The sequence below is a fragment of the Xyrauchen texanus genome, chromosome 16, assembly GCF_025860055.1.
Source record: "Xyrauchen texanus isolate HMW12.3.18 chromosome 16, RBS_HiC_50CHRs, whole genome shotgun sequence".
In the NCBI taxonomy this organism is placed as follows: domain Eukaryota; kingdom Metazoa; phylum Chordata; class Actinopteri; order Cypriniformes; family Catostomidae; genus Xyrauchen; species Xyrauchen texanus.
The window spans coordinates 41634572-41658272 of NC_068291.1; the positions used below are offsets into that span (position 1 = coordinate 41634572).

General features: G+C 38.2%; 1 protein-coding gene across 5 annotated transcripts in view; it reads left to right on the forward strand.

Moving 5' to 3' along the window:
* LOC127657240 (SAM and SH3 domain-containing protein 1-like) overlaps positions 1–23701 on the forward strand; it is a 133910-nt gene that overhangs the window by 87262 nt on the left and 22947 nt on the right. For 2 of the 5 annotated variants that reach the window (XM_052145941.1, XM_052145942.1), the window contains exons 3-9: positions 9835–9963; positions 11524–11571; positions 11894–11943; positions 15895–15932; positions 16421–16510; positions 16605–16717; positions 18076–18159. In XM_052145941.1, the coding sequence (XP_052001901.1) occupies positions 9835–9963; positions 11524–11571; positions 11894–11943; positions 15895–15932; positions 16421–16510; positions 16605–16717; positions 18076–18159 (552 nt within the window). Of the gene's footprint in view, positions 1–540; positions 687–8296; positions 8592–9834; positions 9964–11523; positions 11572–11893; positions 11944–15693; positions 15811–15894; positions 15933–16420; positions 16511–16604; positions 16718–18075; positions 18160–23701 lie in introns of those variants that run through there. The other 3 variants (XM_052145944.1, XM_052145943.1, XM_052145945.1) reach the window with 3 other exon arrangements.

Consider the following 23701-nt stretch of genomic DNA (forward strand, 5'->3'; position numbering starts at 1 on the left):
TGTCTAGACAGAACGATTTTCATTACAAACAAATGGGAATTACAGATATTTAATACAGTAGTTTTTAAGGGAAATGTGCTTTATTATTATAAATTATTATTATTTTGGGGTGGGGGGGTGGGGGTGTTTAAAAATAAGGAATGTATCTGGCATTCATTCTGTTTAAATGCACACTTCATATAACCAGTTAACAAACTTCCACATATCAAACTTTTACTGTTATTCTTTCTCCTGAAGTCGATTTCATCCGGTCAGCCGTATGGCCCGTATCTCTTTACACATCCTGTGAGGCTGTTATCTAGAAAGATTAGTGTGTTCAGCTTTTGTCAGGGTAATCTTATCTACTTTAGCCCGTCATTCTTAGTCATTCTCACAGATGCACATTCAACGTTTGTTAAACTGCGGTCACAGTATCTGCTCTTAGTAAATGTGTGTGAGTGGAGCTGACTGTCCCACAGCTGTGGAGAGAGAGAGAGAGGGAGAGGTTTTGGAGCTCCACCCTGCTGTAGATCTCACGTCATGTGCTCTCCACCGCTGGCCGGCGCCTGTATGATGGATGTGTGTGGGTCACTCTATTAAGAGCAGCGTACATTGTTCTGTGAGTGTTCAGGAAAAGTTTCAGCTCTCACACTGTGTTTCAGACATGTTGAGGAGAGAGGAACCACATGCTAGTCGCTAGAACATTGGTGAGTGTGATATTTCAAAGGAATTTTTGCTTTGGTCTCCAGAGAAACTTGAAAACTTACATATTTCTGGCTGTAGACTAATTGAATTAGTGTTGTAGTACATTGTGTCAATGCTCTCTTTAAGATATTACTGGTTGATGTGATGACATTAATGTTTGTTTTCATATTACAGTGATGCAAGGCAGCATTCATTATTATTATTATTTTATTTTTTTGAAAACTTGAAACTTTAAGAGTCAAATTTGAAAATCTTCCATTTGCTTATATTGACATAATGTTCACCATTCAGAATATAACTGAGCAATGATGTCTTCTTAATATTTGCGTACTCAAATACATACATCCAACTAAATTAAGTGAGTTTAATGCTTAAAGTAAGGGGAAAATAATGATTTTGTATAAGAACAATTATGTTGTCTCTAAAACCAAGATTATAAAATCTTATAATCACACACAATTTATTTTGTCTACAAGATATTTCGAGATTTGTAGTGAAAAGCGCGGCAAAATACTGATTTAGGAAATGGCAAAATGCAACTTTTTGATGGAATAAATGTTTTTGACACTTGGGCTTTTAAAGTCAACTCTGTAGTCTGTTGTGAACAGCCAAACTTTTTGAGATGTCTCCTTTAAACAGGATGAGATGAAGAATACAAGTTAAATTAAAGGCAGGAAGTGGCTCAGAAACACACAGGGAATGGATCAGAGCATATGTATTTGATTAAAGAAGCTCTTTGGCTTAAACATTTCAGCACGTTCATCTGTCCCGCAGGCTCACTGAGAGAACTCCAGGATTTTCCCTGACACACTTGGAAATGTCTCTCTCTCTGCAGAATCATGGTGATTATTTATAAACTTTTAAGACATTTTGACCTTTACATTTTTATGTGGGCTAATAATGACCGCAATTGAGCATCCTTGAGAATTCCTGCTTTGTGTCATTTCCTGCTGCTCAGAGACAAAATGTGTCCTGGCAGCTGTATGGAATATGTGAGAGAGCTTCTCATGGTCTCATGGTGAGATCCACCAGTTTGTGTGTGTTTGTGTGGATGTATTTTTGGCTGTTTGATGTGTGTTTGAAACACCACTCAAGTTTGGATCTCTGGCTTCTATCAAAATGAATCAGAGGATTAAAAAAGGGCTTTGGCTGAGAATTTGTGACGGGAACATTTGCAGCTAGATTGTCATATTGAGATTGTCATCATGTCTGAAGAAAATGTGCATGGTGCTTGCCCATGTAAAAATCATTATCACAATGCTAGGGTGTAGTGGATGGTTGCCAGGGTGTTTCTATGCAGTTGCTAAGGTGTTGTGAGTGTTTTAGCATGTTATGCAGTGCTAGAGTGTTCTGAGTGGTTGCGAGAAGGACATTTCTAAAGTTCTCTGGGTAGTTTACATGGTGTTGTTATGTGGTTGCTAAGGTGTTCTGAGCATTTTTTTTTAGCATGCAGTTATGCAGTTGCTAGGGTGTTTTGAGTGATTGCTAGTATGATGCTAAAGTGCTCTGGGTGTTGGCTAAGGTGTTTGAGTGTTTTAGCATGTTGCTATGCCATTTCTAAGGTGTTCTGATTTGCTACTAGGACGTTGCTAAGGTGCTCCTGGTGGTTGATATGGTATTGTTGTGTTATTGCTAAGGTGTTCTTAGTTTTTTATTATAATAACTTGCTATGCAATTGCTAAGGTGTTTTGAGTTGTTTCTAGGGTGTTACTAGGGTACTCTGGGTAGTTGACATGGTGTTATGCTATTGCCAAGGTGTTCTGAGTGTTTTTAGCATGTAGTTATGCAGTTGCTAGGGTGGTTTTAGTGGTTGCTAGTACGATGCTAAGGTGCTCTGGGTGGTTGCTAAGGTGTTCTGATTGGCTGCTAGGATGTTACTAAGGTGCTCTGGGTGGTTGCTAAGGTGTTCTGATTGGCTGCTAGGATGTTACTAAGGTGCACTGGGTGGTTGCTAAGGTGTTCTGATTGGTTGCTAGGATGTTACTAAGGTACTCTGGTTGGTTGCTAAGGTGTTCTGTTTGGCTGCTAGGATGTTACTAAGGTGCTCTGGGTGGTTGCTAAGGTGTTCTGATTGGTTGCTAGGATGTTACAAAGGTACTCTGGGTGGTTGCTAAGGTGTTCTGATTGGCTGCTAGGATGTTACTAAGGTGCTCTGGGTGGTTGACATGTTATTGTTGTATGATTGCTAAGGTGTTCTTAGATTTATTTACCATAATAACGTCTATGCAATTGTTAAGTTGTTTTGAGTCATTTCTAGGGCGTTACTAGGGTACTCTGGGTAGTTGACATTTATTTATTTATTTATTTATTTATTTGGGTCCCCATTAGCTTCCACAATGTGGTTGCTAGTCTTCCTGGGGCCCATAAAAGTACTGAAACATATGTACAGTTAAAATACACAAATATAACATACATAAATATAACATTCATATAACATTACCGCATGTATACATTTATCCACATATACACATTCACACTCATACAGCATTTGACAATATCAGTACCTATAAACAGTCACAAATTAACTGATATAATACTATTAATTGTAATCTGTTTTAGAGTCTTTTTAAAATTACATATGTTGGATATATGCCTTGTTTTTAAATCCAATTTATTCCAAGCAGATGACGATCTAACTAATACTGTTCTTGCCGTACAATTGGACCTTGCAGATGGAACCACTAACACACCTGAGCTCACCTGACGCATAACATGTCCGTGACAATACCCACTAAAAACCAACTTATCTACAAAAGATTTTGGATTGTTTTTAAATAGAGCATTGTACATATAACAGAGAAGACTTATATTAAGTTTGTCCTCCACCTTTAGCCAGCCTAAACAGGTGTGCATTTTATCCACACTAGAGCGAAAAGAGCAACCAAGGGCTACTCTTGCAGCTCTATTCTGAACGATTTGTAATTTTTTCAGATGTCCCTGTGCAGCACTGGACCAGATTACTGGGCAGTACCCCAGATGTGACAGAACTAAAGACTGGACAACTATTTTCATAACTACTGGTGGACAATATACTGAACATCTCCAGGAAAAAAGCAATGCCTTTAGCCATTTTTGCCACAATATGATCAATCTGATCAGCCCAGGAGAGCTAACTATCCAGCTTAACACCCAATAGTTTAGTCTGACTCACCTGCTCTACCACAGATGTATCAACAATTAGATTTAAATTGCAAGGCTTGCCAAGCATACGTTTAGTACCAAAGACTATACATTTAGTTTTAGATATGCTGAGAACTAATTTATTAAGGTTAACCCAATTTATAATGGCATTAAGTTCATTCTGCAAGGTGCAACTTATGTCATTTATTGTAGATGCTGCGTAAAACATTGTAGCATCGTCTGCATAAAGTACAACATCTGCTCTTGAAACAGCAAGTGACATATCATTAACAAACACTGAAAACAACAATGGACCCAAACAACTGCCCTGAGGAACACCACATGACAATTGCTTACAATCAGAAAAGCTCCCATTGAAAAATACCCTCTGACTTCTACCATAGAGATAGCTGCGTATCAAGGACACAGACTGATGTGAAAAACCATAGCACTTAAGTTTAGACAGTAAAATGTCATGGTCAATAACATCAAAAGCTGCTGTAAAATCCAGCAGCACAGCACCCACAAGCTTTTTATCATCCATAAAAAGTTATGTGGTTTTATCATCCATGGTGTTGTTATGTGGTTGCTAAGGTGTTTTGAGTGGTTGCTATTACGATGCTAAGGTGCTCTGTGTTGTTGCTAAGGTTTTTGAGTGTTTTATTATGTTGCTATGATGTTTCTAATGTGTTCTGATTGGTTGCTAGGACTTTGCTTATGTGCTCCTGGGGGTTGAAATAGTATTGTCATGACACCTCAAATTTTGCGGCTTGTGCTATAATTTTTCTTAGCGATCAGACTTACGATTTTCATCTAGTGGATGTTAGAAAGAAAGAAGAAATCCCAAGCCATTTGTAATGACCAGAAATTCATAGAGACTTGGGGCTGGGCTCTTTTGACTTGAGCTTTTAAGTAAGCAATCACTCAAAACACTCTAGCAACCACCTAGCAACGACTCATGCTAAAAAATCTCTCAGAACACCATAAAACCACATAGCAACGTCCTGGCAACCACCCACAACACCCTAGTATCATGGGAGTGGTTCCCCCACCTCAAAAAACCCAATTTAAACATTGATTATATGTGGTTTGACCAGTAGTGCACTGCCTTCCATATTCTCATAGATACTATCTAAAAGTAGAATGACCACTGTGAAATCTTTGACCTACTGTTTGTATTTCTTTTCCCACATTGCTTTGGATAATAATAAAAAAACAGGAGATTTTCTTTAAATAATCAAGCTCATATAGGGTTACAAAGTTAAACTGCAGTTTTCTTAAAATGGCTCAAATTTCAGTGTGTGCTTATTTTTTTTAGAAAACGCTGTAACTTAATATCAACAAATAGAGAGAAGATCTGACGGCACTCTTTAGACGAAATGAGACGTTTCCTTCATTATGCTGAAAACATGCACTTTCCTCCAGCACGAGAGGCACAAGGGTCTTGTGGTCGCACGATCTGTGACTAGCTTGACTGTCCTCGAAGAGAGAGCCATTCATTTGTTTAGTAACATGCCCTCGAGTCAAAAGCTGCACGAAATCTGGCAACTTTTCATCAGTTTAGAAAGGCAGCGATGGGAGAATAGAAAAGCTCTGTAGTGTGACCGGCCAATCTGAGCTGCCTGTGATAAACACTTTATTATGGGCCAATCACATGGTCTGTGCGCTGTTTACAATGTGAGCCCCATTTATTGCATGCAAACAGCAATTTTGAAGTAGAAGCCATGTATGTGTGCACGAGTGGTATATTGATCATAAGAGCATATGAGTTATCCCACCACCGGAAAGGTTGATGAACAAGGGTGACATTCTAGTTAAGAGTGTTATAAATGAGGGTACAATGTCACATCACCCTGGACCAAATTAAAGCTAATTAAGCGTATCAGCGGCCTGTGAGTCTCAGCATGTTGTGTGGCGGTCTCGACTGAGCGACCAGCTCATTTATCTTCTCCTCTCACTATGGGGCCGCTCGAATGGACCCCCACTGTCTCAGAGGAGTCGAGTGTACCTCCTTATTAACTGAGGAACCGTGGACTTGATGAATGAGATGACGTGGGGTGTATCACATCAGCTATAATGGCTGTAATTCTCTTGTCTTGTCTGTCTGCATGACTCTATGGGCAGCCAAAGGTCACGGCGCATTCACCTCAATTCGTTTTCAACAGCTCCTGGGAGATGATGTCTCTAAAGGGAACATTTATGTGATCGTAATTACATTTCACTCTGGCATGTTACCAACTTCAAGACATCAGCTGAACATAGAAAGCTATTTTAAGTTGACATATTTGAGATTCTAGTTTGAAACTAGATTTTTACATGGCAGAACATTTTAGTATTTGCTTACCAGTGCAAAACTAAATGCTAGTGTGGTTGCTAATGTGTTCTGGATGGTTGTTAAGGTGTTGTCATATGTTTGTTAGCGTGTTATGGGTGGTTGTAAGGGCGTTGTCCTGTGGTTGCAAGGGGGTTCTGTGTGGTTGCTAATGTATTCTTTATGGTTGTTAAGGCATTTTCATGTTGTTGTTAGTGTTTTATAGGTGGTTGTTAGGGCATTGTAATGATGTTCTGGGACTGAGACTGGGTGGCATTTAGGGCGTTGCTGTGGTTGCTAATGTGTTCTGGATGGTTGTTACATTTACATTTATGCATTTGGCAGACGCTTTTATCCAAAGCGACATACAGTGCAATTATTACAGGGACAATCTCCCCCGGAACAACCTGGCATTAAGTGCCTTGCTCAAGGGCACAATGGTGGTGGCCGTGGGGTTCGAACCAGGGACCCTCTGATTAACAGCCCTGTGCTTTAGCCACTACGCCACCACCACTCCGTGTTAAGGTGTTGTCATGTGGTTAATAGAGTGTTATGGGTGGATGTTAGGGCATTGTAATGTTGTTGATGGTGTGTTTTGAGAGGTTGTTAGGCCATTGTCATGTGGTTGCTAATGTGTTCTGGATGGTTGTTAAGGCATTGTCATGAGGTTGTGGGTGTGTTATTGGTGGTTGGTAGGGCATTGTAATGTTGTTGATGGGTTGTTCTGGGACTGGGTGGCATTTAGGGCGTTGTTGTGTTTGCTAATGTGTTCTGGATGGTTGTTAAGGCATTGTCATGTGGTTATTAGAGTGTTATGGATGGTTGTTAGGGCATTGTAATGTTGTTGATAGTGTGTTCTTGGAGGTTGTTAGGCCATTGTCATGTGGTTGCTAATGTGTTCTGGATGGTTGTTAAGTGGTTTCTAAATTATTTATTATTATTATTATTTAATTACTTATTTTTAAACACAATTCACATTGTATTTTATAAAACTACACAATGATGACTCTTAAGACATTATAGATATTACACTTTCATTTGCTGTTACTGCCTGATTTTCTGTAAAGCTGCTTTGAAATGTGTGTTGTGAAAGGCGCTATACAAATAAAAATGGCTTGACTTGTCATGTGGTGGTTTGAATATTATAGGTGGTTGTAAGGGTGTTGTTATATGGTTGTTAAGGTGTGTTTTTATGGATGCTAGGGTATTCTGGATGGTTGTTAAGGTGTTGTCATATAGTTGTTAGTGTATTATAGGGAGTATAGTCTTGTTGTTAGTGTGTTCTGGGAGGTTATTAGGCTGTTGTTATGTGGTTGCTAATGTGTTCTGGATGGTTGTTAAGGTGTTGTCATGTGGTTGTTGGCATGTTATGGGTGGTTGTTATGGCATTGTAATGCTGTTGCTAGTGTGTTTTTGGAGGTTATTAGGCTGTTGTTATGTGGTTGCTAATGTGTTCTGGATGGTTGTTAAGGTGTTGTCATGTGGTTGTTAGCGTGTTATGGGTGGTTGTTATGGCATTGCAATGCTGTTGCTAGGGTGTTACAAGTGGTTGTTTGGATGTTATGTGGTTGCTAAGGTGTTCTGGGGGTTTGTTAGGCAGTAATAATAAATAGTCTTTCAAAATTCTCATTAATTGATTATGAAATAATTCACTTCACATATACTCTTATTATATCCATTTCATTTTCAGATTTTTGTTTTTATTATTTGCTTCCTTGTTTACATCTTTTCAAGGCTGTTTGGGTGTTGAATGGAAGTCTTTGAGAGTTCACTGATGTGTGTAAATCTGAGCCAAGTCAGTCTTTGGAAGTGGCACTTCCTCTAACAGCGCTGCTCAGTCTCTGGAATATTAATCACCCTCAATAATTTGCTTAGTGTCTGTGAGCATCAGCAATAAACCTCACAGGTGCACTAGAGAGACCGATATGTGGTAGTTCAGGGGCTTCTGGATTCAAAACTTACATGAGCATTTTAGGCAGTATACAATCTTATTTTAAAAGTCACAGCAAATTAATAATATTCAGTTCTCATCAGAATCCTGTTTACAAATGACATTTATTAAATGTTTTTCTTCTTCTTCTTTTGGCTCCTTGAAGTGTTGCTTTCAAAATGTGCTGTGTTCTTAAAATTGGCTCCAAAATATATTTTGGCATCCTACTGTTGGACAGCAGGGGTGTTAAATCCAGAAGGCTTTCCGGAGAGGTCGTGTTGTGATTTGTCTATTTACTCTTCGTAACTTTACCCATAAGCAGTTTGTTGTTTCTCTCAGATGAAGACAAGATGAATAACTGAATAAACGTCTCAGATATATATTAGGAATTATCTGGAATTCACACATCTGTCCACCACTGCGGTAGAATATACTGGATTGTTTACTATGGAGAATGAAAGCACAAACACTGATCAAGAAGTCTGTGATGATTTGAGCATGCCGGACAGTTTTTCATATGTATGGGCAGACTTGATGGATATCTTGGTAAGTTTTTACTAAACACTTTTATTAGGTTTTAAGTGTCTATTATTTTCGTTTGAATCCTAAAACATATATAAATCCTCATTAGCTTTAACATTTTAGAATTTTGTTCTTTTAGTATAATTAATGTTTGGGATTCAGTAAGGATAGTTATATATTTATATTTATACAGCTTTACTGACATCTTAAAAGCCTGGGGCTTGATGAAAACTTGACATGAAAATTGAAAATGAGACAGATTAGCCTTTTAAATGTCAATGAGTGCTGCAACAGTTTAATGTCAAATTATTGTCTGTGCCGTGGGTCTTTTTTTACAAGTTTCAAACCGAGGTAAAAAAAAAAAAAGTACAGAGACAGATTTATTATTATTATTGTCATTTAATGCAATAAACATATTCTTGATGCTACTGAATTATTTTTATTAATATCTTATTGTGTTAAAAATCATAAAACAAAAATACCCAAATGTAGAGTATCAATTGGGAGTACCATATTATTCTTTTGAAGTACTTTGCAGTAACATGTAAATACCATGGAATATGAATATGTTAATCAATCAGTGCCGTAGTATATGTCTAGTATAAGTACAAATGACTATTACTTTCTGGATGAATTAATGGATTTCCTGTAGAGTTTGAGAAGCTGAACATCAGTATTTATTGTGTTTATTTGGGTGACATGATTCACTAAAGCTTCAGGAAGCTCTTAAATACTTTGGGGAAATTTCGGGGAGATGAGCTTGCAGATCTTGAGATGTTGCTTTGACCTCAGGGTCTCAAATAACACAACGAATGTCACGTATCTGTGTGTCATACAATACAAGGAAGTCATGCTTTGAGAAATAGACTTTTTGGGCATCTCAATGCATGACTTTCTTGAGGTTCACCAGGGATATTTCTGCATGAAACACTGATACTGACAGTAAAATGGAGGTCAGCAGGATATTTACCTCACGAAAGGGAAATAAATAGTAAGTCTCTTGCGCTAGGGTACAGTGGTTATAGTTCATGAATCACACCTTGTGGAATTTGAACTTACAACCTTTTGGTTACCAGCACAGATCTTCCTGCCACATCATCTCCATAGTAGTGGATAATCTTGAGTTTATTTGAAGGGGCTTTCAAAGAGATGCTCGACTGATTAATCTACTCTTTTCGCACTGATCTATCTGGGAACTGGTGAAACACGCAGAAGAGAAAGTGAAAATTCTTTCTTTTTCTGACTGTATTGTGCTGTTGTGTTGCAGGATGGCTCCCTGGGAAACATTGAGGATCTGGCCCAAGAGTATTCCGAATATTACAGCACATCATACAGTGAAGTGTGCGAGAGAATGGAAGAGTTACGCAAACGCAGAGTGGCTCAAGAAGCAGAGACGGTAAAATATATCTTTATCAAAAAGGGACATGTTCTACAATTCTGTCCATAAGTTCACAAGTTAGTTTTGCATGACCATTTTCCACCGTCTCTCAGAATTCAATGGGTTGTATGTGCTACTGTACCTTTAAGACTTCTATATGTAAATAACCTCTGATATGATTGGCTTACATATTTTGATCCTATTAAAACTCTTGCATCGCTTTAAAAATGGTAAGAAGTGTCATCTGGCCACAGATGAAGCTTTGTGTGTGGCTTGATATGTTATCTGAGAATACCAGAATGAACAGTACACTCACCTAAAGGATTATTAGGAACACCATACTAATACTGTGTTTGACCCCCTTTCGCCTTCAGAACTGCCTTAATTCTACGTGGCATTGATTCAACAAGGTGCTGAAAGCATTCTTTAGAAATGTTGGCCCATATTGATAGGATAGCATCTTGCAGTTGATGGAGATTTGTGGGATGCACATCCAGGGCACGAAGCTCCCGTTCCACCACATCCCAAAGATGCTCTATTGAGTTGAGATCTGGTGACTGTGGGGGCCATTTTAGTACAGTGAACTCATTGTCATGTTCAAGAAACCAATTTGAAATGATTCGAGCTTTGTGACATGGTGCATTATCCTGCTGGAAGTAGCCATCAGAGGATGGGTACATGGTGGCCATAATGGGATGGACATGGTCAGAAACAATGCTCAGGTAGGCCGTGGCATTTAAACGATGACCAATTGGCACTAAGGGGCCTAAAGTGTGCCAAGAAAACATCCCCCACACTATTACACCACCACCACCAGCCTGCACAGTGGTAACAAGGCATGATGGATCCATGTTCTCATTCTGTTTACGCCAAATTCTGACTCTACCATCTGAATGTCTCAACAGAAATCGAGACTCATCAGACCAGGCAACATTTTTCCAGTCTTCAACTGTCCAATTTTGGTGAGCTCTTGCAAATTGTAGCCTCTTTTTCCTATTTGTATTGGAGATGAGTGGTACCCGGTGGGGTCTTCTGCTGTTGTAGCCCATCCGCCTCAAGGTTGTGCATGTTGTGGCTTCACAAATGCTTTGCTGCATACCTCGGTTGTAACGAGTGGTTATTTCAGGCAAAGTTGCTCTTCTATCAGCTTGAATCAGTCGGCCCATTCTCCTCTGACCTCTAGCATCAACAAGGCATTTTCGCCCACAGGACTGCCGCATACTGGATGTTTTCCCTTTTCACACCATTCTTTGTAAACCCTAGAAATGGTTGTGCGTGAAAATCCCAGTAACTGAGCAGATTGTGAAATACTCAGACCGGCCCGTCTGGCACCAACAACCATGCCACGCTCAAAATTGCTTAAATCACCTTTCTTTCCCATTCTGACATTCAGTTTGGAGTTCAGGAGATTGTCTTGACCAGGACCACACCCCTAAATGCATTGAAGCAACTGCCATGTGATTGGTTGATTAGATAATTGCATTAATGAGAAATTGAACAGATGTTCCTAATAATCCTTTAGGTGAGTGTATGTCATTGAGTGTTTTGTTTAAAAAGTTGTATGACTGTGTTTCTCAGGGAAAGGCTGAATCAACAACATCCCTTCAGCTGCGGTTGGAAATCCAGGTGGGTTGATTAATCACACCCACAGTATGACAGACCTATCCAAGAAGTTGTTCTTCATATTGGCTGTGTCTCTTTTGGAAGGATGCGTCCTCCGGAGGTTGCATTTGTCGGCCGCGTACGTCATCGAGTCCAACCTAGCACACAGCCTTCGAAACGAGACACAGCCATTCAGTACATTTACACTTACACTTAAGGTTCTAATAGTGTCATTGTTTTTATCACTCACATCTGTATGTACATACTGTATTATTTGTTGTTATGGAGGAGCAAATTTGAAATTAGTCACAGCTGGAAATGTGTTAAATTGTATATTTTCTCACAGGAGTCACTGGGGCTGTCTAGTGCCGTGTCCACACCTGAGGTCGAGAGAAGGTATGTGAGATTTTCTATTCGGTATTATCAATATTTCACATCCAGTGAATCTTTTCAAACTTGGCTTATTTTAAAGAATATAATAAAGGAATGCAATGTAGATGTTAGGGGCCAAACATGTAAGAGATAGACGTGTCAGAGATTGATGCAGTGCAACAAATGGAACAGAATGCAGGTGTCTCGAGACTTGTTTTTTAACGTTTAAAAACACTGTGCTCCTGCAGGAGATGCTGAAAAACAGCGAGACACAACACAAAGATCAAAGGCATCAGTTTAGCACATTTTTACAGGAAAACTCTAACGACGCTAAGGGGTCATTCAGACTTAACACATTCTTGCATTTAAAAAAAAATTATTGACGCAACGCAACAAACAGGTCACAATGCAGGTGTCTCGAGATGCATTTAAATGGTACAAACATCATTTATCTTGTCACAGCATCTTAATGCTGCTTCTCAAGATGATAAAAAAACAGCAAGATGGGGGACAACAGTCAGCAACATCTGTTTAGCACAGGTTTGAACCCTAATGGGCAACAAAGGGAACAGCACACAGGTGTTTTGAAATTAGGGCTGCTTAATAATGGCAAAAATAGTCACAAATATTTTGGGGTCAATCTTGAGACCACGATTATTCAACACGATTACTCATCGACTTTGGAAACATCATGCATTTACTGAACTTTATTGTAAAAAGAACTTGAAATATAACTGAATATAACTGGAACAAACCAACCAACAAGACACAATAAGACACACAAGACTGGAAACAAGACGAACTGGCACTGGACAACAAACACAAGGAGACTAAAATAGGGAGAGAAATGCTCTCACAAGACAATAAAACACCCAAATGGCATGAGCGCACATCGTCAAGACATTAAGGCAATATACGCCCATGGCAACCGACAAACAAGATGAGAGAATGCGTAGCAATGTCAAACAAAGCGATGCCACGCATTCTGAGACTAAATGAAACCTGAACGTAAATCGCAAGGCAAACGCCATGCGATGCATGCAACAGGCAACCAAAACAAGACAGAATACCTGTTTGGCCACACTGACACCTTAGATCGAAGTGACCGAACCTCAGCATAACATGAAGACAGCTCGTAACCTGGGCGTGCAGTGCCCATGCACCCATGATCGCGAGAGACAGTCATAAATTATTGATGTGAGTGCATGCTGTCAAGATAACATAAGAGCGATACACCACGTCAATAATAGACGTACATGGAGCATGAGTGTCCGGATCCCGACACAGACCGGAAGTCAGGACCCAGACACTATACTCCAGACATGAAACCAGACAGACCAAAGAGCGCTCGGCAATACAACCAAAACCCGTGCTCACACAAAGACAGACAATGAAAGCAAGACAGATATGGGACGATAATTTCACGGTCCCGTCAGACCAAAACACAGAGTGACAGGACCGTGACACATATATTATGATTCACTATGTCGTGAGCCATCACGTTATAATCTAGCTGCAGCAAACACGTGCGAGTGACGAGCGTCCCCGCGCCAGAGTGTGCATCAGCCGGGAGAAGATTCAATATCTTCCCCGGTCACTTCACGCAACTCATAGATGCGGCACTGAACGCAAAGGGAAATGCCAGTTTCGGAGTTAATTAACTTATTTTAAACTTTTTTTTTATAAAGATATAACGCCGGGGTGTTTCATTACGAAACAGAATGCGGCACAATAACAATTTTATCTAGTTTATCTTGTTATCATAATCGTTGGAAGCCCAAATCATAATTGGAAAAAAAAATTGTTTCAACTGGCGACCCATTGGCCAAATCCGGCCCGTTTGATTTTCTTCAGTGGCCCGCGTGAGGTTGTCAGTTGTCTTAGGGGCTGTTCACACCAAACACGTTTTGTGTCTGTTCATGCTGTTTTTAAATTGTCTTCCTATGTAAATTCACACTAGACGGACATTGTGCCACATCTCAATGTTTTTTCAGTGTAGACATTAGAAAACTAAAAACTGTGGATTATTGTGGATGTGGCCTGAGATTCCACTAAGAGCCCATTTAATGATGAGACAATCTGATAACAAAAACAAATTGAATATCTTTAGTTCCTGGACATAAATACATGTGATACATCAGGCCCGAGTGTTACTCGACAATAAAACATTTCCGGTCATCTGGGCATTGGAGTCGATACAACAGGAACGCATTTCCTGTTGACCCCGTCCGTGTCTTCTCTACTTCCTTCCCTCCATTGTCCACCTGATGAGATATGATCTGAATCACCTCCATCAGCATATTAGCACGTTACATATGTAGTATATTTAAAGATATTAAAAGAGCTTTATGTTAATTTAATTAGTTTGATTTATATCTATATATTGATCTATAGCAGACATATAGAAATGTGCCAAACAGCCTTCAGTTTAGATAGTTATCTATATCCTTTGGTGTAACAAATGTTTGTTATTGTTGATATAAATGTAAAATAATTATTGATGCATAACTTGTAGGTGGAATTTTAGGATTTATGTTAAAATGTATTTGAATGGATGAGGGAACGTTTATATTTTAGGTGCTATGTTGCCAAGTTTTTCCACCATCATTAATAAAAATTTTGCCATCACTAGTTAATTTAAATTGTCCTGTGGTGTGTCAAATGAATTCTTATAAGTACAAATATTCCATGTAGTCTTTTAAAGGGATAGTTCACCCAAAAATGAAAAATCTGTCATCATTTACTCACCCTCATGCCATCCCAAATGTGAATGACTTTCTTTCTTCTGCTGAACACAAAGAATTTTAGAAGAATATTTCAAATCTGTAGGTCCATACAATGCAAGTCAACAGGGTCCAAAAAGCAAGTCATCAGGGTTTTGAAGCTCCAAAAAGCACATAAATGCAGCTTAAAAGTAATCCATACGACTCCAGTGGTATAATCCATGTCTTCTGAAGTGCTATGATAGGTATGGGTGAGAAAAAGACCAATATTTAAGTCCTATTTTTACAATAAATTCTACACCTTGCCCAGTAGATGGCGATATGTACAAAGAATGTGAATCGCCAAAAACAAAAGAAGAATGTGAAAGTGAAAGTGGAGATTTTTATTAAAAATGATATAAATATGAATCTGTTTATCACCCACCTATCATATCGCTTCTGAAGACATGAATTTAAGTGTTATGGATTACTTTTATGCTGCCTTTATATGCTTTTTCAATGTTTTGGTCACCATTCACTTGGAATTTTATGGACCTACAGGACTGAGATATACTTCTAAAAATGTTCTATCTTGTTCTGCAAAAGAAAGAAAGTCATACACATCTGGAATGGCATGAGGGTGAGTAAATAATGAGAGAATTTACATTTTTGGGTGAACAATCCCTTTAATGCATATGATATCATAGTTCCACATGCAATAATTATACAAAGTAGCAAAATGCTGTTTAAAACAGTTCTAGATGGAGTATAGCATGTCACACCACAGGACGTGTCAACTATCCTAAAATAGTGTTGCTGTTTCAAATATATCTGCCCTCAGATTGCTACGCATTTGCAGTGTTTCTGAGACCGCAGGTACATGCTAACATCAGCAACAAATGTCAGCTGAGAGAATGACAAAATAAAGAGAGAGAGAGGAATTCAGAGGCCATGTGAGCGCTACTGTCGCTCTAAAACCCCTCCGGTGCGTGAAAAAGCCTCCATTGTTACTGTGAGGTGAGGTGTGCAGGCGACAGCGGCATGTTTCTTTATCTGCCCTGACAGAGGGGTAAATCTAATCCACTGCACAGAGCACTGCATGGACACTAGTTAGTGCTCTGGAAAGACTTATATTGCTGGAAATGAAAGGATAGTTGTTGAAAATGAAGAAAATAATTTGGGAGAGCAGGTGAGATGGGGATGCATTGTCCTGTGATGAGATGTTTTGCTGGAGACACTATTGTTGGACTTCATATTTGTACTTTACTTGCAGGCAATCGATGCAGAAGTCCAGCTCTGAAGACGGATCGGGTGAGTACTTTTGTTGTGTGTCTGTTTGATTGTTGCCTACAAACTAGGAATATAAGGGTAAAACAAGTTAAAAGTACACTTTAAAAAAGTCTTTAGTTAAAGTGGAAGCAAGTATAGTGAATGTAAAACTTTTTTGCTTATGCACAGCTCGAAAATATTGAATTTGCTAAAGTAGCAATTTGTGAGTGTAGTGTCTTTAAAATGACTTTCAAAAATCCTTATTTAGGAGTTCACATGTTTTCTGGGCACTTATTGGATGCTTTTCATTTACTATACAGTCCAACTAACCCTTTTACATTTAATAAATGTTTTGTTATGTAACTAAATGTATACGTAGGAATAATTTTTGTTTTTTGTTTTTGAAACTAATTCACGCATTTAAGCATACGACTTCAGTCAAGTGTGTTCAGCTTTTTTTTTTACTACTAGTTTACTTCCAAAATGTTAGCGTTGCATTAACAATGAATGTAAAACTTTGTTTATTACAGCAGGACGATGGGACAGCAGGAAGAAAAACAAATCTTTCTGGCAAAATTTCCGTAAGGTGCAGAAAGGGAGTGTTCGAGAGGCACCAAAAGGTGTGTCATCCATTTTTTTGATCACAATTCATTTTGATCAGGCTGAAAGGTTGCTCTAAATTATAGACATGACCTTTGACCTCTGATTTTATAGGGGAGGACCTGGGCTTTGTGGCCAGTGAGATCACCATGAGTGATGAGGAGCGTATTCAGCTGATGATGATGGTGAAAGAGAAGATGATCACTGTGGAGGAAGCTTTGGCTCGAGTACGATGAAGTTTTCCTCTTATTAATGGTGCTATTTGCATAACGTTTGATGCAAAAAGAGCATAATATTTATTGTAGTAATGCACGAATATGAAAACGATTATTTTTCGTGCCGATATTTTTCGTTACCGATATTTTGCAGCTTGCCTTTTTTTGTGATCAGATCTTGTGATTGCATGGTCAGTCTTAATTCAATCAATCATCCAGCATTAATGGATATCATTCCGATGTCTCAAAAGTCCAAGTCTCAAAGGTTTCAAAGCATTTTGTGTATTCTTTGGAGTGCCATGCCTTCTACATATTGTGGCTATTATTCTGGATTGTGCATTTGAATTTGCAAAGTTTTTACAAAGTGTGTTACTAATGAATTATAAATAAACCATAGGTTTTTCCTTTCTGCATTTTCAAACTTATAACCGATATGCTGATGGTTTTAATTTGGTCAATAATTGGCTGATAGGGCGTGCCGAGTGACTCCAGCCAGGTCTCCTAAGCAACCAAATTGGCCCGGTTGGGGCCCAGGGAGGGTAGAGTCACATGGGGTAACCTCCTCGTGGTCGCAATTAGTGGTTCTCGCTCTCAATGGGGTGTGTGGTGAGTTGTGCGTGGATCACGGTGAGTAGCATGAGTCTCCACATGCTGTGAGTCTCCGCGGTGTCATGCACAATGAGTCACGTGATAAGATGCGTGGATTGACTGTATCAAAAGCGGAGGCAACTGAGACTTGTCCTCCGCCACCCGGATTGAGGTGAGTAACCGCGTCACCACTGGGACCTAGTAAGTAGTGGGAATTGGGCATTCCAAATTGGGAGAAAATGGGATAAATTAAATAAAATCATAATAATAATAATTGGCTGATAAATATTGGTGCATCCCTAGTTTTTTGCTTATAGTTTGAGCTTTTACATTTTATTTGTATAGTAAGGTTTATTCATTTATACTGTGTATTCCTTACAGAAATGAGCCCCAAAGCTTTAACACAAACAGGATCACAATCAAAATATAACTGAACGAATCTCACAAAAACATATTAAAATACCAGGTGCTCCTGTGCAATGGTCAAAGACATCTGTAGATGTTTAGTGCATGCTTACACAGGAAAACAATTTGAAAACGGCGTGGATGGACAAAATAGCACGTTCAGTGTGAACGGCCCCTTAGAGACTGAATTTCAGTACATTTTGACTTTCTAGGGTAGTACTGTGTCCAGACATTTTTATTTTGTTTATAATTTCATTTTTCTCAAAACTGATTCTTATTGGATGTAATATTTGTTTATATATCATTGCCAGGATTGGTGAAATACAACGATAAACCACTCTAAACTTCTGCTAACATGGCTCTTTTCTATCCTTTAGCTGAAAGAATACGAGACGCAGAACAAGCAGTCCAGCAGTTCAGACACGCCCAGTCCCTCGATGTACGAATCTTCTTTCTGTAACGTAAGTTCCCATCTCCATTCATCTTCTCCGTTAGCTTCACAATATAGAGCACAATGATCTGGATCCAAAAATAAAATGCCAATCAGTTTTCCGTAGGGGAATTTATGTTAAACGATGGTAAATGCTCCTGTTGAAGCCATGAACCTTATTTCAACTTAAAAATAAACCAAATGTCATAACAGAATTCCAGCTGAAGAACTACACTACCCATAATCCTGAAGAGAAGCGATCCACCAATCAGAGAATCACGGTAAACAAAGCACACCAAAAGAGCTCTGCAGTGACCGCCCACTCGCACGGCACACTGTGAATAATGCAATCGAGTAGTTCTCCTTAAACTCTCAAAGTAGTTATATATTTGTATGTATCTTAATAGTTTGCAATGAGATTGATTTATAATCAACAGTTTAAAACCAAACAGTCCTCTATTTCCATAGTTTTTATTTCAAAAACATCATTCGCAATGCTTTATGGGATTGTAGTTCATTCCCTCATTGAAGACGCTAATTACATAGTCTTGTTCCTTTGTTTTCCTCCCATTTTCAAATCAATGTTATTAAAGTTGTGATTCATCCTGGAGCTGGATAGTTTAGTTCATGACTTAGAACTCTCTTATGAGGACTTGTGAAATCCCGTTGGAACCAAGATGGCTGCGCTTTTTAACGAGAAGTTCTTTCATGCAACGCAGAATATCTGGCTTTCCCTCAAAGCTGCACACTCTCCTCAGGCACATACGGTCAGTGCCTAAATAGCCATTAGCAGTGGGACACATCTTTGTTTGTTGTGATGAAGTTGTTTATTGGCAGATCTACTGTCCACATGCACGCTCACCCATCCCCCTGGACCCTGTCTCACCCTGTCTGGGCCTCCGGGCAGGACTCTATTCATCCTCTCAATGCTGTAACCCTCCATTGTGCATTTTTTGGCCGGGTGAATGCAGGCCTGCACTCTCTTCTGAAGCCCACAGCTCTTTTGTGCAGGGATTGTGTGATTAAGTCGCTCAGATGCATGGCCCATTCCACCAATTCCATTGGATGGCCTCACAATTTACCATATTTTTTGGTTAGAATTTGGTTAAATTGTGCATACCTTGTTTTTTATTATTTTTGAAGCAAGCTTCACTATTGCTATTGCTCATAATGTACTTGGGATTAGTTTTAAACTTTGGTGTGTTACTCGTCCTGCATCGTTTGTGTGACGTACATGAATGATACTTGAATTCCTGCGGTTTGTTGTTTCTATTACTTTTTTAAGCAAACAGGCAATTTTTGCATGATGGATTTGCATATTCAGATAAGAAATCCAAAAAGTACCATGGTGTAACCATGAATGATACCTTAAAGTACCTTATCATGCTACTCTAAAGAATACTCTTTTTATTACCATGCTACATGTCCAAACAATCAAATGGTTTTACAACGCTGCTGTTTTTGGGGCAATTTTTGGATGCATGGTAATTAAGGATGCACCAATTCAAACTTTCTGTGCTGATACGATATACGATTGTTTAGAACAGCATAAACCGATACCGATAGTGCGGTGGTTTTTCTTTTTTATTCTACCTTGTTTCAAATCACTGATAATTAATTAACTAAATGTAAACAATAACTGTGTTCTCTATGTCTCTGCATGTCTACTGAAACTGTACATTTTGTAGTCAAGGACTCTAGCACATAAAAATAAACGAGTAATTGATTATTGAAATGTAGAATTTAATTCAAACAGGGGCGTTGCTAGACATAAAGGTCTACTGGGGCACAGCCCCCCGATTACTCATATCGCTTTTTCTTTCTTTCTTGAAAGCCTGCTGCGTGCAAGAAGTGTGCAACACAATGCACATACAAAACCTTGCTTAACCCACTATTCCTACATGGCAACAAGTACTGGGAAAGGTAAACATGTAGAGATATTAATCTTTATGAAAATATTTATTTAAGTATCTTCAATGTACTGTACATGAACATTCTCAACATGTTTTATGGCATAAAATGCATACACCGTATATGCAAATAACAAAACCGGAGAAAACTTTCTTGCACATTTGCATTCTTCTATATTACACATCAGGAAATCCTCTGTCAAGTAAGTCAATGCAATTGCATTATCCAACCTCGGACAAAACGGCTTTAGACAAAGAGGTATCAGAATGAGCAGAGAGTTGGTCGCTAGGCAGAGTTTGTTTGCTAGCTTGAGAAACTAGCTGAGCTCTCTCTAACTTTATAAATGCAGAAGTGTCGTTTCTATAATTAATAACTAGCTAGCTAACATAATTGGTGTAAGTTTAAACTGACGTTTGAAATTCATTAAGTTTACTTGCAACAACAACTCAAAACAAGCCAAACTATAGTCCTTTATAGTCGCTAGGTAATTAGCACACAGCAGCCATAGTTACTGACAACTGTTTATGTAGTGTCCTAAACTAGCGCTAGAGAATTAAATGATTCATTCCATAGCCAAAAGATTGATTCAATGTTATCTTAATCAAAAACAGTAATACAGAACACAAAAATGTGTTTATTTTCTCTGCAATTCCAGAGACTTGATGCTTTTTCATCTGATGTCTGAAAACTGACTCTGACGGCTGTGGATGTAGTTTGTTTATGGTGTAGTTTGTTTACCTCCCACAAACTCATCTCTACTTTCTGTTACCTATCCTTGCTTCATCCAAATAATTTTCTGATGTCCATCTGTATACAGGAGCCAATAATGTATGTCAAAATAAGACCATCGGTATTATTTAGAAACTCACTTTAGTTTCAATCTAAATGAATGCACTGACAAATAAAGTCAATTATTAAAACTCAAACTTGAGCTTTTACTGGGGCACAGCAGATTTATACTGGGGCACATGCCCCTGTAAAAGGGGTCTAGTGACGTGCCTGAATTCAAACTTTGTAGCTGTTTTTCTTATGAAAAATGAGCACTATATATCAACAACATCTAGATTAAAAAATTACAAAAATGTATTTGCACTTATCCGTAGAAATATACATTCCAAGTCTTCTGAAGCAATACAATCACTTGATATATTGGTATAATTTGTCAACTATTCCTCAAACAATGATGTGCAACGTTGTGATGGCAAGATTAAGGTGAGAGAAGCAATTTCATTTTTGCCCACTGCAGACAAAAACACAAAGGAAAGTCAATATTTGAGTAGTGGTTTTTTACTAGTCGAATATTTATAGCTGAACGAGTACTCGATTAATCGAAACACTTTTTGTTGATAAAATTGGCATTAACGCAAAAATTTAGTGAGTTTGCCCCAATCGTTAGCCTGTGTTATCATGACGACAGTATTGAAAGCCAATTTATTGTACTTGATTATGGATTGATCTTAACGGCATATAGAGCCGATCTGCAAACATGAAACTTCCAGGAGTGCAACACAAATATCTCGTGCACATTGAGCAAATGAATGGCCACTGTTTTGCTTTTTCACACCATTCAAAATAATAGACGAGAGTCACGGAATAAGCACACAATACAAAAAATATATAATTTCTGTGCACAAAAATAAATACACAATACTAGGTGAAAATCATCAGTGGTTTTTTTTTTTTGGAACACTTACAGCCCAATTCTATTGAATTATTGTTTAGTTTTACTTTTGAAAAATGCCGACTAAATCCCCTGTATTAAATTAAATAAATTACCAAACGAAAAAAGCATTAAATGAAAAAATTAATTACCAAACAAAAAAACATAAAATAAAAAAATTAAAAAATTACCAAACGAAAAAAGCATAAAATTAAAAAAAAATTATTACCAAACAAAAAAAGCATTACATTTAAAAAAAAAAAAATTACTAAATGAAAAAAGCATAAAATAAAAAAAAGTATTACCAAACAAAAAAATATATATTTTTAGAGCCTATATATGCCTTTTCTTTACACAAAGTTAAATTAGCCGTACCCTGTTCTGTAGATGAATAAAGTGGGCTGAATGACGTTCTCCGAATGTTCTGCACTTTTTTAAAGACTATAAACTATCAGAACTATTTGTCTTAGTTCACTTTCAGAAAACGAGCTTTTGAACATTTTAAAACATTTTAATACTTAAAATATTTACATCGGATCACATTTACTGCTTCTTCAGAAAATGTAATTTCTCCTCTTCTGATTGCTTTTATTTGTAAAATTAAAATGAGTGTAAAATGGCTAATTTCAATGAATATTCTCAATAATCTCCCCATTTTACCAAAACTTCGAAGGAAAAAAAATAGAGACATCTGGAAGGCGAATTAGCGATAAACACACATTTCTGAATAGGAACGGCTTCAGGGAAGATTTATTTTGTGCTAAACCAAAACGTATGCGACAAAGGCATGACGTCATCACGCACACCGTTTTTATCAATAAAAGGCCATTTGAATGGAAACGGGCAGAAGGCGGCAAATGTCCCACAATTTTATTTTCTCCGCATTTTCACTTTGTCGATAACAAAATAGCACGAAAGTTGGATGGAAACTAGGCTGTTGTCACCATTTACATTTTCTTTCACACACAGCACGAGTTAAAGGCTAATTGTCTGATGTGTTTTTCCACCCCCTTTTGACAGGAAATAATCAGCCCTGATCATCTGCTTTTTTTAAACACAGTTAAAAATGCCAATGTTTGGACGATACTTGCTGTAGGTGCATCTCTAATGGTAATGCAATGGTATTCTTTGAAGTACTTGGGAATATCATGATATAAGAATATGGTAATCATTTAGTACAATGGTATAAACATTTGATATCAAAGTACCCTACAAAAACAGCTGAGCATCTCATCATGTTCAAAACATGCCGGATTATAAGAGTTTATTGTATTTTCCGCAATTACAATAGTTTGACTTTGTGTGCTAGAATTGTAGAGATGCCAGTTACATAACGTCCGCCTCCTGAAATAGTTTGATACCACCAGAGCCAAAGACTTTCAGACTCGGGCTTCTCACGCTGGCTAACTGTGTTTGACATTTTGACCGGTTTATTTCAGGCACTGTGATGTTTCATACGTCTAAACTGTGGTTAGAGTCACACATGTTCAGGACCTGGAGTTAAGCGTACACTGTTCTATACGTATGAACCATAAATGATGTAGTAATTATAGTTTAGATGTTTCTTGTTGCCGTGTGGCTGACTCGCTTCTGTATGTGGCTTTTTAACCCAAACCACTCAGATGCATTCTGGGAAATAGACAGCCAGAGAAATACACGTCTCTACCTGTGCTGCTTGAAAATAGGCTAGATATCAGTCTGTCACTTTCATTATCTCTCATAACTGAACTTTACTTTAGAATAGCAAGAAGACTAAAACAGTCCAAACATTTAATTACATGGAATAAACTATATTCATATTTTCTGAGGAAGATGTGAGTGTTTCTTGCTCATGCACAACCAGCCGCCATGTTTCTAAGGTGTTGTGATTGGCTACCCAGATGTTGCAGTTGCTAACTTGTTCTCTGTTTTGTTCATTGTTTTTTCTGTGTTCTGATGTATTACGAAAAATATATTTGGAAATTGGTTAAAACGTAACCAGTAAATGAATCCCACCTAGTTT